The sequence below is a fragment of the Mustelus asterias genome, unplaced genomic scaffold, assembly GCF_964213995.1.
Source record: "Mustelus asterias unplaced genomic scaffold, sMusAst1.hap1.1 HAP1_SCAFFOLD_2491, whole genome shotgun sequence".
Lineage (NCBI taxonomy): Eukaryota > Metazoa > Chordata > Chondrichthyes > Carcharhiniformes > Triakidae > Mustelus > Mustelus asterias.
Window position 1 is genome coordinate 20,191 of NW_027592436.1, and position 18,114 is coordinate 38,304.

Consider the following 18,114-nt stretch of genomic DNA (forward strand, 5'->3'; position numbering starts at 1 on the left):
ACGCCTGTTCCGGGAGAGTCGAGGTCCATCACCAAGGGGTCTGGGGGACCGTCTGCTCCGGAAACTGGAGCGAGAGTGCAGCGGACGTGGTGTGCAGGGTGTTAAACTGCGGCACGCCGTGACTGGCAGCGGGACCCGCCTACAACAGCAACAGGAGCAGCGGCTTTGGGCTGCAGGAGGTGACATGCCGTGGTGAGGAGGCAGCACTCGGGCTCTGCTCCACCCAGCGCTGGGGCCAGCTCCACTGCAATTCCAACCAGGACGTGGGAGTCACCTGTTCAGGTAAGTGAGGTCACCTATTCACAGCACAGCAGGGCCTCTTAATCCATACGGCAATCACAGGTTAGAGAGAGACTAAACTCCCTCCACACTGTCCCCATCAAACACTCCCGGGACAGGTACAGCACGGGGTTAGATACAGAGTAAAGCTCCCTCAACACTGTCCCCATCAAACACTCCCTGGACAGATACAGCACGGGGTTAGATACAGAGTAAAGCTCCCTCTACACTGTCCCCCATCAAACACTCCCAGGACAGGTACAGCACGGGGTTAGATACAGAGTAAAGCTCCCTCTGCACTGTCCCCATCAAACACTCCCAGGACAGATACAGCACGGGGTTAGATACAGAGTAAAGCTTCCTCTACACTGTCCCCATCAAACACTCCCAGGACAGGTACAGCACAGGGTTAGATACAGAGTAAAGCTCCCTCTACACTGTCCCCATCAAACACTCCCAGGACAGATACAGCACGGGGTTAGATACAGAGTAAAGCTCCCTCAACACTGTCCCCATCAAACACTCCCTGGACAGATACAGCACGGGGTTAGATACAGAGTAAAGCTCCCTCTGCACTGTCCCCATCAAACACTCCCAGGACAGGTACAGCACGGGGTTAGATACAGAGTAAAGCTCCCTCTGCACTGTCCCCATCAAACACTCCCAGGACAGATACAGCACGGGGTTAGATACAGAGTAAAGCTTCCTCTACACTGTCCCCATCAAACACTCCCAGGACAGGGACAGCACGGGGTTAGATACAGAGTAAAGCTCCCTCTACACTGTCCCCATCAAACACTCCCAGGACAGATACAGCACGGGGTTAGATACAGAGTAAAGCTCCCTCTGCACTGTCCCCATCAAACACTCCCAGGACAGGTACAGCACGGGGTTAGATACAGAGTAAAGCTCCCTTTACACTGTCCCCATCAAACACAGTAAGAGTTTTAACAACACCAGGTTAAAGTCCAACAGGTTTATTTGGTAGCAAATACCATTAGCTTTCGGAGCACTGCTGCTTCGTCAGATGGAGTGGAAATACACATCTCTTTAACCTGTGCTTAATGCTCCCTCCACTCACATTGTCTGTATCTTTAAGACCTGGCTGGCTGTAGAGATTCACATTCTAATCAGTATTCTGTAACTTGATTTTTGTGTCTCTGTGCCCTGTTTGAGAGCAGATTTCCACTCCATCTGACGAAGGAGCAGCGCTCCGAAAGCTACTGGTATTTGCTACCAAATAAACCTGTTGGACTTTAACCTGGTGTTGTTAAAACTCTTACTGTGTTTACCCCAGTCCAACGCCGGCATCTCCACTTCATGCCCATCAAACACTCCCAGGACAGGTACAGCACAGGGTTAGACACAGAGTAAAGCTCACTCTGCACTGTCCCCATCAAACACTCCCAGGACAGGTACAGCACGGCGTTAGATACAGAGTAAAGCTCCCTCTACACTGTCCCCATCAAACACTCCCAGGACAGGTACAGCACGGGGTTAGATACAGAGTAAAGCTTCCTCTACACTGTCCCATCAAACACTCCCAGGACAGGTACAGCACGGGGTTAGATACAGAGTAAAGCTTCCTCTACATTGTCCCCATCAAACACTCCCAGGACAGGTACAGCACGGGGTTAGATACAGAGTAAAGCTCCCTCTACACTGTCCCCATCAAACACTCCCAGGACAGGTACAGCACGGGGTTAGATACAGAGTAAAGCTCCCTCTACACTGTCCCCATCAAACACTCCCAGGACAGGTACAGCACGGGGTTAGATACAGAGTAAAGGTCCCTCTACACTGTCCCCATCAAACACTCCCAGGACAGGTACAGCACGGGGTTAGATACAGAGTAAAGGTCCCTCTACACTGTCCCCATCAAACACTCCCAGGACAGGTACAGCACGGGGTTAGATGCAGAGTATAGGTCCCTCTACCCTATTGCCATCAAACACTCAGCAATCTCCTTGCACTTCACTTCACTTCTCCTTGCTTTAGATGTGAAATGCTTTGTAGAAACACAGAGAATAGGAGCAGGAGGAGGCCATTCGGCCCTTCAAGCCTGCGCTGCTATTCATTACAATCACGGCTGACCATCTTACTCAATACCCTGATCCCGCTTTCTCCCCATACACCTTTATCTCCTTGACCTCAAGTGCTTTATCTAACTGCTCCTTGAAAACATTCAGTGTTTTGATCTGAACTGTGACCTTTGGTAATTAGTTCTATAGATTCACCACTCTCTGGGTGAAGAAATGTCTCCTCATCTCTGTCCTAAATGGTCCATCCTCAGACTGTGATCCTGGTTCTGGACACCCGCACCCTTGAGAACTTCCTTCCTGCGTCTCTATGCCCTGTCTCGTCCTGTTGGAATTTTATAGGTTTCTATGAGATCCCCCCCTCATTCAATGATTACAATCCTAACCTTGTCAATCTCTCCTCATATGTCTGTCCCGCCATCCCCGGAATCCGCCTGGTAAACCTGTGCACTCCCTCGAGAGCAAGAACATCCTTTCCCAGATAAGGAGAGCAAACTTGACAACAATATTCCAGGTGTAGCCTCACCAATGCTTTGATTGAATCTGCCCCCACACTGCCAGGTGCAACATTCCAGAACCTCACCCTCGCTGCGTGGAAAAGAATTCCTCACATCACATTTGCTTCTTTTACAAATCGCTCTAAATCTGTGCTCTCCTATTCTCCATCCTTTTCCGAGGGGGAACAGTTTCTCCCTATTTTCTCTGTCCAGCCCCCTCATGATTTTGAACATCTTGATCAAATCTCCTCTTAGCCTTCTGCTCGTGATCTTTCTGTGCACCCTAGCTATGACTGTAACATTACATTCTGCACTCTCTCCTTTCCTTCTTTGTCTGTATAGTGCGTGAGAAACAATACTTTTCACTGTAAGCTAATACATGTGACAATAATAAATCAGCAAACCAAAATCAAATCAAATCAAGGAACAGTCCCACCCTCTTCAATCTGTCCTCATCACTGAAGTTTCTCACCCCTGGAACCATTCTTGTAAACCTCTTCTGCTCTCTCCCCGACGCATTCACATCCTTCCTACAGAGTGGTGGCCAGAACTGTGCACAACATTGCAGTGCGATGCACGGGTCTGCATTTTAAGTAGAGCGTTTAAACACAGTCCTGCCCTTTGCAAACAAAAGGAATGAGTCCAGACATCGCGCCCTTTTTCCACTGCACACGGTTTGGGTGGCGTGACAACCATTTCCCACTGCATTCCTCCTGGCAATGCCTCCACCAATCATCTTCCCTTTCGGCACTTTTAACCTTCTGGACTGAACATTGGCTCCCACAACGTCACACCACAAACTCTCTCCTCCAACTTTCGCAATATTATGTCCCCTCCCCGACAGAGCCATCTGTCACTTGTTCTTGGGTTTTGCTCTCACTCAGCGCTGACCCGTCAATAGAATCCCAACGGTGCAGAAGGAGGCCCTTCGGTCCATTGGGTCTGCACCGACTCTCCGACAGAGCGTCTTACCCAGGCCCATCACCCCTACCCTATCCCAGTAACTCCACACATTTACCCCACCAATCCACCTAACCTGCACATCTTTGGATACTATGGGGCAATTTAGCATGGCCACTTCACCTAACCTGCACATCTTTGGATACTATGGGGCAATTTAGCACGGCCAATCCACCTAACCTGCACATCTTTGGAGTGTGGGAGGAAACTGGAGCACCCGGAGGAAACCCATGCAGACACGAGGAGAATGTGCAAACTCCACACAGGCAGTGACCCAAGCCGGGAATCGAACCCGGTCCTTGGCGCTGTGAGGTAGCAGTGCTAACCACTGTGCTACCATGCCGGCCCTTGTTCTGTTACTAATGCTTCCTGCTATCTCACCATTATGCCCCTATTAACACATGCTCACAAACCCCGTGAAAATAACCGGCAAGTTACTCTTGTGTAGTGCACTTTGTTGTTACCATCATTCCTGTGATTCTGTGCTTTTCGAGACAGAAAGCTTCGACAGTCTGGCAGTTTCCCAGGACATAATGTGTGAACATTATTTTATAAGCATCATAACATAGTGGTGTTCATTGATCAACCGAAGCCCTCTCGAGAAAGACTTACTGTGTGTTTTCGTACAGGTACTTCAAAATGAGCCAAGGAATAACAAACACAATTGGAATACCTGGAGAAAGAAAGGAAGAGCTGGATTGCAATGTACCACCTTCCCGAACACTCGCCAACTAATCATTCTGCGGAGAGTAACTCACCTCCTGACTCCCCACCAAAGCCTGTCCACCATCCACAAGGACACAAGTCAGGAGTGGGATGGAATACTCTCCACTTGCCTGGATGGGTGCGGCTCCCAACAACACTCGAGAAGCTCGACACCATCCAGGACAAAGCAGCCCCCGCTCGATCGACACGCTAACCCCCACCTTCAACACTCACTCCCTCCACCACCGACGCACAGAGGCAGCCGTGTGTACCATCTACAAGATGCACTGCAGCGACTCACCAAGGCTCCTTCAACAGCACCTTCCAAACCCACCACCTCTACCACCGAGAAGGACAAGGGCAGCAGACACATGGGGAACACCACCACCTGCAAGCTCCCCCTCCGAGCCCCACACACACCATCCTGACTTGGAAATATATCGGCTGTTCCTTCACTGTCGCTGGGGTCAGAATCCTGGAACTCCCTCCCTAACAGCACTGTGGGTGTACCTACACCACACGGGACTGACTGATGTCCAATAACAATCCTGGAACTCCCTCCCTAACAGCACTGTGGGTGTACCTACACCACATGGACTGACTGATGTCCAATAACAATCCTGGAACTCCCTCCCTAACAGCACTGTGGGTGTACCTACACCACACGGGACTGACTGATGTCCAATAACAATCCTGGAACTCCCTCCCTAACAGCACTGTGGGTGTACCTACACCACACGGGACTGACTGATGTCCAATAACAATCCTGGAACTCCCTCCCTAACAGCACTGTGGATGTACCTACACCACACGGGACTGACTGATGTCCAATAACAATCCTGGAACTCCCTCCCTAACAGCACTGTGGGTGTACCTACACCACACGGGACTGACTGATGTCCAATAACAATCCTGGAACTCCCTCCCTAACAGCACTGTGGGTGTACCTACACCACACGGGACTGACTGATGTCCAATAACAATCCTGGAACTCCCTCCCTAACAGCACTGTGGATGTACCTACACCACACGGGACTGACTGATGTCCAATAACAATCCTGGAACTCCCTCCCTAACAGCACTGTGGGTGTACCTACACCACATGGGATTGACTGATGTCCAATAACAATCCTGGAACTCCCTCCCTAACAGCACTGTGGGTGTACCTACACCACACGGACTGACTGATGTCCAATAACAATCCTGGAACTCCCTCCCTAACAGCACTGTGGCTGTACCTACACCACACGAACTGACTGATGTCCAATAACAATCCTGGAACTCCCTCCCTAACAGCACTGTGGGTGTACCTACACCACACGGACTGACTGATGTCCAATAACAATCCTGGAACTCCCTCCCTAACAGCACTGTGGGTGTACCTACACCACATGGGACTGCAGTGGGTTGAAGATGGCGGCTCAGCCACCACCTCCTCGAGGGGGTAATAAACGCTGGGCCTGGCCAGTGATGCCCACCTCTCTGTGAAGCAATGACGAGCTGGCATCAATTTGGGTGAGGGTCTCCAGACATTAGGTTAGTGAGTCTCGCTCCCTGAGTACTTACCCCATCCGAGGCTCATGTACAACAGGTAGTGAATCTTCTCTGTGAAGACTGTGAACACCAGCAGGTTGTGGAGATACACCCCCTCGATCAGCAGCCAGTAATAATTGGCAAGGACACAGTACTGCGAGAGGACGTGGGCAATCCGACAAGCTGCTGCTGCCTGTTGTGAACCAGCAAAGACAGAGAGAGAGACAGAGAGAGAGTGTCACAGCCCTGAATCGCTGAACTCCAGACAGATTTACAGCTCAAACTGCAACAACAGCTTCCCCCTGATTCCACCCCAGCAAAACTGCCCCAAGGATCTGGGCAGGAGCCGTTCTCCAAAACAATCAGTCCAAGCAGCAAGAGGGGGTATTGGGCACAGGCAAACAACACAGCAGTCAAAGAGGGAGGGTTCAAGGAGTGTCTTAAAGGAGGGGAGGGACAGACATTCACACCTCAATCAAGTTACTGTGAAAATCCCCGAGTTGCCACACTCCGGCACCTGTTCGGGAACACTGAGGGAGAATTTAGCACGGCCAGTACACCTAGCCAGCACGTCTTTGGATTGGGGGGAAACCGGAGCACCCGGAGGAAACCCACACAGACACGGGGAGAACATGCAGCCTCCGCACAGACAGTGACCCAAACCGGGAATTGAACCCGGGTCCCTGCACAGTGAGGCAGCAGCGCTAACCACTGTACCACTGAGTAGGGGCTGGAGGAGGTTACAGAGATAGGGAAAGAGGGGGCGAGGGAGGGATTTGAACAGGAGGGTGAGGATTGTAGGGGCTGGAGGAGGTTACAGAGATAGGGAGGGAGCGAGGGAGGGATTTGAACAGGAGGGTGAGGATTGTCGGGGCTGGAGGAGGTTACAGAGATAGGGAAAGAGGGGGCGAGGGAGGGATTTAAACAGGAGGATGAGGATTGTAGGGGCTGGAGGAGGTTACAGAGATAGGGAGGGAGGGAGCGAGGGAGGGATTTGAACAGGAGGGTGAGGATTGTAGGGGCTGGAGGAGGTTACAGAGATAGGGAAAGAGGGGGCGAGGGAGGGATTTAAACAGGAGGATGAGGATTGTAGGGGCTGGAGGAGGTTACAGAGATAGGGAAAGAGGGGGCGAGGGAGGGATTTGAACAGGAGGATGAGAATTGTAGGGGCTGGAGGAGGTTACAGAGATAGGGAGGGAGCGAGGGAGGGATTTGAACAGGAGGATGAGAATTGTAGGGGCTGGAGGAGGTTACAGAGATAGGGAGGGAGGGAGCGAGGGAGGGATTTGAACAGGAGGATGAGGATTGTAGGGGCTGGAGGAGGTTACAGAGATAGGGAGGGAGCGAGGGAGGGATTTGAACAGGAGGGTGAGGATTGTAGGGGCTGGAGGAGGTTACAGAGATAGGGAGGGAGCGAGGGAGGGATTTGAACAGGAGGGTGAGGATTGTCGGGGCTGGAGGAGGTTACAGAGATAGGGAAAGAGGGGGCGAGGGAGGGATTTGAACAGGAGGATGAGAATTGTAGGGGCTGGAGGAGGTTACAGAGATAGGGAGGGAGCGAGGGAGGGATTTGAACAGGAGGATGAGAATTGTAGGGGCTGGAGGAGGTTACAGAGATAGGGAGGGAGGGAGCGAGGGAGGGATTTGAACAGGAGGATGAGGATTGTAGGGGCTGGAGGAGGTTACAGAGATAGGGAGGGAGCGAGGGAGGGATTTGAACAGGAGGGTGAGGATTGTAGGGGCTGGAGGAGGTTACAGAGATAGGGAGGGAGCGAGGGAGGGATTTGAACAGGAGGGTGAGGATTGTCGGGGCTGGAGGAGGTTACAGAGATAGGGAAAGAGGGGGCGAGGGAGGGATTTAAACAGGAGGATGAGGATTGTAGGGGCTGGAGGAGGTTACAGAGATAGGGAGGGAGGGAGCGAGGGAGGGATTTGAACAGGAGGGTGAGGATTGTAGGGGCTGGAGGAGGTTACAGAGATAGGGAAAGAGGGGGCGAGGGAGGGATTTGAACAGGAGGATGAGAATTGTAGGGGCTGGAGGAGGTTACAGAGATAGGGAGGGAGGGAGCGAGGGAGGGATTTGAACAGGAGGATGAGGATTGTAGGGGCTGGAGGAGGTTACAGGGATAGGGAGGGAGGGAGCGAGGGAGGGATTTGAACAGGAGGATGAGAATTGTAGGGGCTGGAGGAGGTTACAGAGATAGGGAGGGAGGGAGCGAGGGAGGGATTTGAACAGGAGGATGAGAATTGTAGGGGCTGGAGGAGGTTACAGGGATAGGGAGGGGGCGAGGGAGGGATTTGAACAGGAGGATGGGAATTGTAGGGGCGGGAGGAGGTTACAGAGATAGGGAGGGAGGGAGCGAGGGAGGGATTTGAACAGGAGGATGAGGATTGTAGGGGCTGGAGGAGGTTACAGAGATAGGGAGGGAGCGAGGGAGGGATTTGAACAGGAGGATGAGGATTGTAGGGACTGGAGGAGGTTACAGAGATAGGGAGGGAGCGAGGGAGGGATTTGAACAGGAGGATGAGAATTGTAGGGGCTGGAGGAGGTTACAGAGATAGGGAGGGAGGGAGCGAGGGAGGGATTTGAACAGGAGGGTGAGGATTGTAGGGGCTGGAGGAGGTTACAGAGATAGGGAGGGAGGGAGCGAGGGAGGGATTTGAACAGGAGGGTGAGAATTGTAGGGGCTGGAGGTGGTTACAGAGATAGGGAGGGAGTGAGGGAGGGATTTGAACAGGAGGGTGAGGATTGTAGGGGCTGGAGGAGGTTACAGAGATAGGGAGGGAGGGAGGGATTTGAACAGGAGGGTGAGAATTGTAGGGGCTGGAGGAGGTTACAGAGATAGGGAGGGAGGGAGTGAGGGAGGGATTTGAACAGGAGGATGAGGATTGTAGGGGCTGGAGGAGGTTACAGAGATAGGGAGGGAGCGAGGGAGGGATTTGAACAGGAGGGTGAGAATTGTAGGGGCTGGAGGAGGTTACAGAGATAGGGAGGGAGCGAGGGAGGGATTTGAACAGGAGGGTGAGGATTGTAGGGACTGGAGGAGGTTACAGAGATAGGGAGGGAGGGAGCGAGGGAGGGATTTGAACAGGAGGAGGAGAATGGTAGGTGGGCAGGAGAGACGTACCTGCTCATTGAGTAGGGACATGAGGTCTCCCTGATCCTCGATCACTCGGTTGTAACGGTTCCAGAGGAGGCTGTCCCGGGTCAGAATGGACACAGCTCGCAGGATGAAGGAGACAAAGAGATTGAGGTGGATCTTGTTCCGAGTACAATGCAGTTTTCTGTACAGAAACAGGGAGACAGGCAGAAATCACAAGCATAATGGAGAGGAACAGACTAGCTCTGAGCGAGTCAGTCATTATAATCCAGACCCACAACTCCCCCCTCCCTCGCTGCCAGTACTGAGGGAGTGCCGCACTGTCAGAGGGTCAGTACTGAGGGAGTGCTGCACTGTCAGAGAGTCAGTACTGAGGGTGTGCCGCACTGTCAGAGGGTCAGTACTGAGGGAGTGCCGCACTGTCAGAGGGTCAGTGCTGAGGGAGTGCTGCACTGTCAGAGGGTCAGTGCTGAGGGAGTGCCGCACTGTCAGAGGGTCAGTGCTGAGGGAGTGCCGCACTGTCAGAGGGTCAGTGCTGAGGGAGTGCCGCACTGTCAGAGGGTCAGTACTGAGGGAGTGCCGCACTGTCAGAGGGTCAGTGCTGAGGGAGTGCCGCACTGTCAGAGGGTCAGTGCTGAGGGAGTGCCGCACTGTCAGAGGGTCAGTACTGAGGGAGTGCCGCACTGTCAGAGGGTCAGTACTGAGGGACTGCCGCACTGTCAGAGGGTCAGTGCTGAGGGAGTGCCGCACTGTCAGAGGGTCAGTACTGAGGGAGCGCCGCACTGTCAGAGGGTCAGTGCTGAGGGAGTGCCGCACTGTCAGAGGGTCAGTACTGAGGGAGTGCCGCACTGTCAGAGGGTCAGTGCTGAGGGAGCGCCGCACTGTCAGAGGGTCAGTACTGAGGGAGTGCCGCACTGTCAGAGGGTCAGTACTGAGGGAGTGCCGCACTGTCAGAGGGTCAGTACTGAGGGAGTGCCGCACTGTCAGACGGTCAGTACTGAGGGAGTGCCGCACTGTCAGACGGTCAGTACTGAGGGAGTGCCGCACTGTCAGAGGGTCAGTACTGAGGGAGTGCCGCACTGTCAGAGGGTCAGTGCTGAGGGTGTGCCGCACTGTCAGAGGGTCAGTACTGAGGGAGTGCCGCACTGTCAGAGGGTCAGTACTGAGGGAGTGCCGCACTGTCAGAGGGTCAGTACTGAGGGAGAGCCGCACTGTCAGAGGGTCAGTACTGAGGGAGTGCCGCACTGTCAGAGGGTCAGTGCTGAGGGAGTGCCGCACTGTCAGAGGGTCAGTACTGAGGGAGTGCCGCACTGTCAGAGGGTCAGTACTGAGGGAGTGCCGCACTGTCAGAGGGTCAGTACTGAGGGAGTGCCGCACTGTCAGAGGGTCAGTACTGAGGGAGTGCCGCACTGTCAGAGGGTCAGTGCTGAGGGAGTGCCGCACTGTCAGAGGGTCAGTACTGAGGGAGTGCCGCACTGTCAGAGGGTCAGTACTGAGGGAGTGCCGCACTGTCAGAGGGTCAGTACTGAGGGAGTGCCGCACTGTCAGAGGGTCAGTACTGAGGGAGTGCCGCACTGTCAGAGGGTCAGTGCTGAGGGAGTGCCGCACTGTCAGAGGGTCAGTACTGAGGGAGTGCCGCACTGTCAGAGGGTCAGTACTGAGGGAGTGCCGCACTGTCAGAGGGTCAGTACTGAGGGAGTGCCGCACTGTCAGAGGGTCAGTACTGAGGGAGTGCCGCACTGTCAGAGGGTCAGTGCTGAGGGAGTGCCGCACTGTCACAGGGTTAGTGCTGAGGGAGTGCCGCACTGTCAGAGGGTCAGTACTGAGGGAGTGCCGCACTGTCAGAGGGTCAGTACTGAGGGAGTGCCGCACTGTCAGAGGGTCAGTACTGAGGGAGTGCCGCACTGTCAGAGGGTCAGTACTGAGGGAGTGCCGCACTGTCAGAGGGTCCGTGCTGAGGGAGTGCCGCACTGTCAGAGGGTCAGTACTGAGGGAGTGCCGCACTGTCAGAGGGTCAGTACTGAGGGAGTGCCGCACTGTCAGAGGGTCAGTACTGAGGGAGTGCTGCACTGTCAGAGGGTCAGTGCTGAGGGAGCGCCGCACTGTCAGAGGGTCAGTACTGAGGGAGTGCCGCACTGTCAGAGGGTCAGTACTGAGGGAGTGCCGCACTGTCAGAGGGTCAGTACTGAGGGAGTGCCGCACTGTCAGACGGTCAGTACTGAGGGAGTGCCGCACTGTCAGACGGTCAGTACTGAGGGAGTGCCGCACTGTCAGAGGGTCAGTACTGAGGGAGTGCCGCACTGTCAGAGGGTCAGTGCTGAGGGTGTGCCGCACTGTCAGAGGGTCAGTACTGAGGGAGTGCCGCACTGTCAGAGGGTCAGTACTGAGGGAGTGCCGCACTGTCAGAGGGTCAGTACTGAGGGAGAGCCGCACTGTCAGAGGGTCAGTACTGAGGGAGTGCCGCACTGTCAGAGGGTCAGTGCTGAGGGAGTGCCGCACTGTCAGAGGGTCAGTACTGAGGGAGTGCCGCACTGTCAGAGGGTCAGTACTGAGGGAGTGCCGCACTGTCAGAGGGTCAGTACTGAGGGAGTGCCGCACTGTCAGAGGGTCAGTACTGAGGGAGTGCCGCACTGTCAGAGGGTCAGTGCTGAGGGAGTGCCGCACTGTCAGAGGGTCAGTACTGAGGGAGTGCCGCACTGTCAGAGGGTCAGTACTGAGGGAGTGCCGCACTGTCAGAGGGTCAGTACTGAGGGAGTGCCGCACTGTCAGAGGGTCAGTACTGAGGGAGTGCCGCACTGTCAGAGGGTCAGTGCTGAGGGAGTGCCGCACTGTCAGAGGGTCAGTACTGAGGGAGTGCCGCACTGTCAGAGGGTCAGTACTGAGGGAGTGCCGCACTGTCAGAGGGTCAGTACTGAGGGAGTGCCGCACTGTCAGAGGGTCAGTACTGAGGGAGTGCCGCACTGTCAGAGGGTCAGTGCTGAGGGAGTGCCGCACTGTCACAGGGTTAGTGCTGAGGGAGTGCCGCACTGTCAGAGGGTCAGTACTGAGGGAGTGCCGCACTGTCAGAGGGTCAGTACTGAGGGAGTGCCGCACTGTCAGAGGGTCAGTACTGAGGGAGTGCCGCACTGTCAGAGGGTCAGTACTGAGGGAGTGCCGCACTGTCAGAGGGTCCGTGCTGAGGGAGTGCCGCACTGTCAGAGGGTCAGTACTGAGGGAGTGCCGCACTGTCAGAGGGTCAGTACTGAGGGAGTGCCGCACTGTCAGAGGGTCAGTACTGAGGGAGTGCTGCACTGTCAGAGGGTCAGTGCTGAGGGAGCGCCGCACTGTCAGAGGGTCAGTACTGAGGGAGTGCTGCACTGTCAGAGTGTCAGTGCTGAGGGAGTGCCGCACTGTCAGAGGGTCAGTACTGAGGGAGTGCCGCACTGTCAGAGGGTCAGTACTGAGGGTGTGCTGCACTGTCAGAGTGTCAGTGCTGAGGGAGTGCTGCACTGTCAGAGGGTCAGTACTGAGGGAGTGCTGCACTGTCAGAGTGTCAGTGCTGAGGGAGTGCTGCACTGTCAGAGGGTCAGTACTGAGGGAGTGCCGCACTGTCAGAGGGTCAGTACTGAGGGAGTGCCGCACTGTCAGAGGGTCAGTGCTGAGGGAGTGCCGCACTGTCAGAGGGTCAGTGCTGAGGGAGTGCCGCACTGTCAGAGGGTCAGTACTGAGGGAGTGCCGCACTGTCAGAGGGTCAGTGCTGAGGGAGCACTGCACTGTCAGAGGGTCAGTACTGAGGGAGTGCCGCACTGTCAGAGGGTCAGTACTGAGGGAGTGCCGCACTGTCAGAGGGTCAGTGCTGAGGGAGTGCCGCACTGTCAGAGGGTCAGTGCTGAGGGAGCACTGCACTGTCAGAGGGTCAGTGCTGAGGGAGCACTGCACTGTCAGAGGGTCAGTGCTGAGGGAGCGCCGCACTGTCAGGGGTAGAGGTATAGAGTCATGGGGAAATATCGGTTGGACTCCTACCTGAAAGCCAGTAGTATTCCGCAGGCGAGGAGCAGTGCAATGAGGGAGAGGGAATATCCGACGCTGTACATCATTCGGAATTGATTCAGGATGTGACTGTTGTCTGTCTGAAAGAGAGAACACATCTCACCGTGGGCAATATCCAATTTCAAACAAAAAAATTACTTTGCAGAATCGAGAGGAACTGGACAAGGTGCCAAATAAACTCGTTAAGTTTCAGATGCTGAAATTAACCTACACCCAGTCAGCACTGGGCCTCGGTTACACCACACCTAGTATCCCTACAGTGCACAAGGGTGCCATTCGGACCATTGAGTCCCACCAAGGCCCTATCCCTGTAACCCCATGCATTTACCCTGCTAATCCCCCTGACACTCGGACAATTTAGCATGGTCAATCCACCTAACCTCGCACATCTTTGGACTTTGGGAGGAAACTGGAGCACCCGGAGGAAACCCACACAGACACGGGGAGAACGTGCAAACTCCACACTGACAGGAACTCAAGCCGCGAATCGAACCTGGGTCCCTGGCACTGTGAGACAGCAGTGCTAACCACTGTGCCACCATGCCACTCTGGGGCACCGTGCACAGGTCTGGTCTCTGCAGTCCTCAGTTAGACCACACATGGAGCACCGTGCACAGTTCCAGTGTCCGTATCCCTCGGTTAGACCACACTGGGAGCACCGTACACAGTTCCGGTGTCCGTATCCCTCGGTTAGACCACACTGGGAGCACTGTGCACAGTTCCGGTCAATCTGAGGATTGGAGGATAGCAAATGTGGTCCCGTTATTTAAGAAGGGTAGCAAGGATAACCTGGGTAATTATAGGCTGGTGAGCTTGATGTCCGTGGTAGGGAAATTGTTGGGGAAGATTCTTAGAGATAGGATCTATACACATTTAGAACTGAATAATCTCATTAGCGATAGCATGGTTTTGTATGAGGGAGGTCATGCCTCACAAATTTGGTTGAGTTTTTTGAGGAGGTGACAAAAACGATTGACGAGGGAAGGGCTGTGGATGTTGTCTATATGGATTTTAGTAAAGCGTTTGACAAGGTCCCTCATGGCAGGCTGGTGCAAACGGTTAAATCTCACGGGATAAAAGATGAGCTAGCGAGATGGTGGAGAACTGGCTTAGCCATAGAAGACAGAGGGTAGCAGTGGAGGTGTCTTTTTCCGGTTGGAGGTCTGTAACTAGTGGAGTTCACACAGTAAGAGTTTTAACAACACCAGGTTAAAGTCCAACAGGTTTATTTGGTAGCAAATACCATTAGCTTTCGGAGCGCTGTTCCTTCGTCAGATGGAGTGGAAATCTGCTCTCAAACAGGGCACAGAGACACAAAATCAAGTTACAGAATACTGATTAGAATGCGAATCTCTACAACTAACCAGGTCTTAAAGGTACAGACAATGTGAGTGGAGGGAGCATTAAACACAGGTTAAAGAGATGTGTATTGTCTCCAGACAGAACAGCCAGTGAGATTCTGCAAGTCCAGGAGGCAAGCTGTGGGGTCTAACGGGGGTCTGATAGAGGGGCTCCCTCTCTAACGGGGGTCTGATAGAGGGGCTCCCTCTCTAACGGGGGTCTGATAGAGGGGCTCCCTCTCTAACGGGGGTCTGATAGAGGGGCTCCCTCTCTAACGGGGGTCTCTGACAGAGAGTCTCCCTCTCTAACGGGGGTCTGATAGAGGGGCTCCCTCTCTAACGGGGGTCTGATAGAGGGGCTCCCTCTCTAACGGGGGTCTGATAGAGGGGCTCCCTCTCTAACGGGGGTCTCTGACACAGGGACTCCCTCCCTAACGTGGTTGCTGAAGAGGAATTGTGCATCAATGAATGTAATCCTCTCCATCCTGTCACTGACCTGTTTCTGCAGGGCTTTCAGGTCGAAGTCACAGCTGGAGAGGTCCCTCCAGGGTTTGCTATTGTTGTCCCTGAGCCAATCCCCATCTGGACCGCATTTCCTGAGAACAAAATAATGCTGGACTGTGGGAGAGAGGGGGAGGAGACAGAGAGAGACAGAGAGAAAAGGAGAGACAGAGAGAGAGACAGCGGGACACAGAGAGAGACACAGAGAGACAGGGAGAGAGAGAGAGCGACAGAGAGAGATAGAGAGAAAGAGAGAGACAGAAAGAGAGAGAGACAGAGAGGGAGAGAGACAGAGAGAGAGGGAGAAAAACAGAGAGGGAGACAGCGAGAGAGAGAGACAGAGAGAGGTGGCGGGGGAGAGGGGGAGAGACAGAGTGAGGGGGAGAGAGCGAGACAGAGGGAGAGGCAGAGAGAGAGACAGAGAGGGAGAGAGAAAGGGAGAGAGAGAGAGAGATACATGCACACAGAGAGAGAAAGAGAGAGGTGGGGGGAGAGAAAGAGGGGGGAGAGTGAGGAGAGACAGAGTGAGGGACAGGGAGAGATGCAGAGAGGCAGAGGAGGGGAGAGACAGAGAGAGAGAGACAGAGACAAAGAAGGAGCGAGAGATAGAGAGACAGAGAGAGTGGGCAAGGGAGAGATAGACAGAGAGTGAGAAATGCGGGAGGAGAGAGGTGGAGAGAGAGGGGAGAGAGAGAGAGAGGAGGGGAGAGAAGGAGAAAGAGGGGAGGAGAGAGAGAGGGAGGGCAGGCGGGCGAGAGAGAGGGAGAGAGAAAGAGGGAGAGACAGAGAGAGAGGAAGGGGGAGAGACAGAAAGAGGGAGATGGAGAGAGAGAGAGGGGGAAGGGTCAGAGTGAGGGAGGGTAGAGAGAGAGGGAAGCGAGGGGGAAGGGAGAGATGGAGAGTGAGGTGTAGAGAGAGAGAGGGGAGAGAGAGTGAGGGGGGAGAGAGAGAGACACATACACACACAGAGTCAGAGGGGGAGAGAGAGAGAGGGAAGGGAGAGAGAGAAGGGGGAAGAAAGAGAGAGAGAGACAGAGAGAGAGGGAAGGGAGGGAGAAGCGACAGAGAGGGGGGGAGAGAGAGAGGAAGAGAGCCGAGGGAGAGGGAGGGGAAAGTGAGGGAGAGTGAGATGGAGGGGAGATAGAGAGAGAGGTGGAGAAAGACACAAAGAGATGGGGGAAGAGAGGTCAGTTAGCAGCAGGCCAAAGTCCCAGACACTCAGATCACACGAGACTGGGTAAGACAGAGAGCAAAACTCACCAGTCTCAAACCAGGGTAGGTACCAAGGGCAGGGCACTCGAACTGTGCTGTTTACTCCCGCATCTGGCCAACACGCATAGGAATCGAATGTTCGATTACACACCGCACCTGTGAAAAAAAACTCAAGACTATCTCTCGAACACTGGTGTCTCTCAGTCCCCTCTCTCTCTCTCAGGGAGATATCTGTACACTGACTGGTGTCTCTCAGTCCCCTCTCTCTCTCTCAGGGAGATATCTGTACACTGACTGGTGTCTCTCAGTCCCCCCTCTCTCTCAGGGAGATATCTGTACACTGACTGCTGTCTCTCAGTCCCCGCTCTCTCTCAGGGAGATATCTGTACACTGACTGGTGTCTCTCAGTCCCCCCTCTCTCTCTCAGGGAGATATCTGTACACTGACTGGTGTCTCTCAGTCCCCTCTCTCTCAGGGAGATATCTGTACACTGACTGCTGTCTCTCAGTCCCCGCTCTCTCTCAGGGAGATATCTGTACACTGACTGGTGTCTCTCAGTCCCCTCTCAGGGAGATATCTGTACACTGACTGCTGTCTCTCAGTCCCCGCTCTCTCTCAGGGAGATATCTGTACACTGACTGGTGTCTCTCAGTCCCCTCTCTCTCAGGGAGATATCTGTACACTGACTGCTGTCTCTCAGTCCCCGCTCTCTCTCAGGGAGATATCTGTACACTGACTGCTGTCTCTCAGTCCCCTCTCTCTCAGGGAGATATCTGTACACTGACTGGTGTCTCTCAGTCCCCTCTCTCTCTCTCAGGGAGATATCTGTACACTGACTGGTGTCTCTCAGTCCCCTCTCTCTCTCTCTCAGGGAGATATCTGTACACTGACTGCTGTCTCTCAGTCCCCTCTCTCTCTCAGGGAGATGTCTGTACACTGACTGATGTCTCTCAGTCCCCTCTCTCTCTCAGCGAGATGTCTGTACACTGACTGGTGTCGCTCAGTCCCCTCTCTCTCAGGGAGATATCTGTACACTGACTGCTGTCTCTCAGTCCCCTCTCTCTCTCTCAGGGAGATATCTGTACACTGACTGCTGTCTCTCAGTCCCCTCTCTCTCTCAGGGAGATGTCTGTACACTGACTGGTGTCTCTCAGTCCCCTCTCTCTCAGGGAGATATCTGTACACTGACTGGTGTCTCTCAGTCCCCTCTCCCTCTCTCAGGGAGATATCTGTACACTGACTGGTGTCTCTTAGTCCCCTCTCCCTCTCTCAGGGAGATATCTGTACACTGACTGGTGTCTCTCAATCCCTTCCCCCTCTCTCAGGGAGATATCTGTACACTGACTGGTGTCTCTCAGTCCCCTCTCTCTCTCTCAGGGAGATATCTGTACACTGACTGGTGTCTCTCAGTCCCCTCTCTCTCTCTCAGGGAGATACCTGTACACTGACTGGTGTCTCTCAGTCCCCTCTCTCTCTCAGGGAGATATCTGTACACTGACTGGAGTCTCTCAGTCCTCTCTCACAGATATCTGTACACTGGCTGGTGTCTCTCAGTCCCCTCTCTCTCTCTCTCAGGGAGATATCTGTACACTGACTGGTGTCTCTCAGTCCCTCTCTCTCTCTCAGGGAGATATCTGTACACTGACTGGTGTCTCTCAATGCCTTCCCTCTCTCTCAGGGAGATATCTGTACACTGACTGGTGTCTCTCAGTCCTCTCTCTCTCAGGGAGATATCTGTACACTGACTGGTGTCTCTCAGTCCCCTCTCTCTCTGGGAGATATCTGTACACTGACTGGTGTCTCTCAGTCCCCTCCCTCTCTCTCAGGGAGATATCTGTACACTGACTGGTGTCTCTCAGTCCCTCTCTCTCACTCAGGGAGATATCTACACAGACTGGTGTCTCTCAGTCCTCTCTCT

At 54.1% G+C, this 18,114-nt stretch overlaps 1 protein-coding gene across 1 annotated transcript in view; it reads right to left on the bottom strand.

Moving 5' to 3' along the window:
* LOC144489746 (glucagon receptor-like) overlaps positions 1–18,114 on the bottom strand; it is a 43,643-nt gene that overhangs the window by 18,579 nt on the left and 6,950 nt on the right. The window contains exons 3-8 of the mRNA XM_078207599.1: positions 16,245–16,352; positions 14,980–15,101; positions 13,117–13,223; positions 9,142–9,298; positions 6,047–6,206; positions 4,388–4,448 (exon numbers count right to left, since the gene is read on the bottom strand). Of these exons, the coding sequence (XP_078063725.1) occupies positions 4,388–4,448; positions 6,047–6,206; positions 9,142–9,298; positions 13,117–13,223; positions 14,980–15,101; positions 16,245–16,352 (715 nt within the window). The remainder of the gene's footprint in view (positions 1–4,387; positions 4,449–6,046; positions 6,207–9,141; positions 9,299–13,116; positions 13,224–14,979; positions 15,102–16,244; positions 16,353–18,114) is intronic.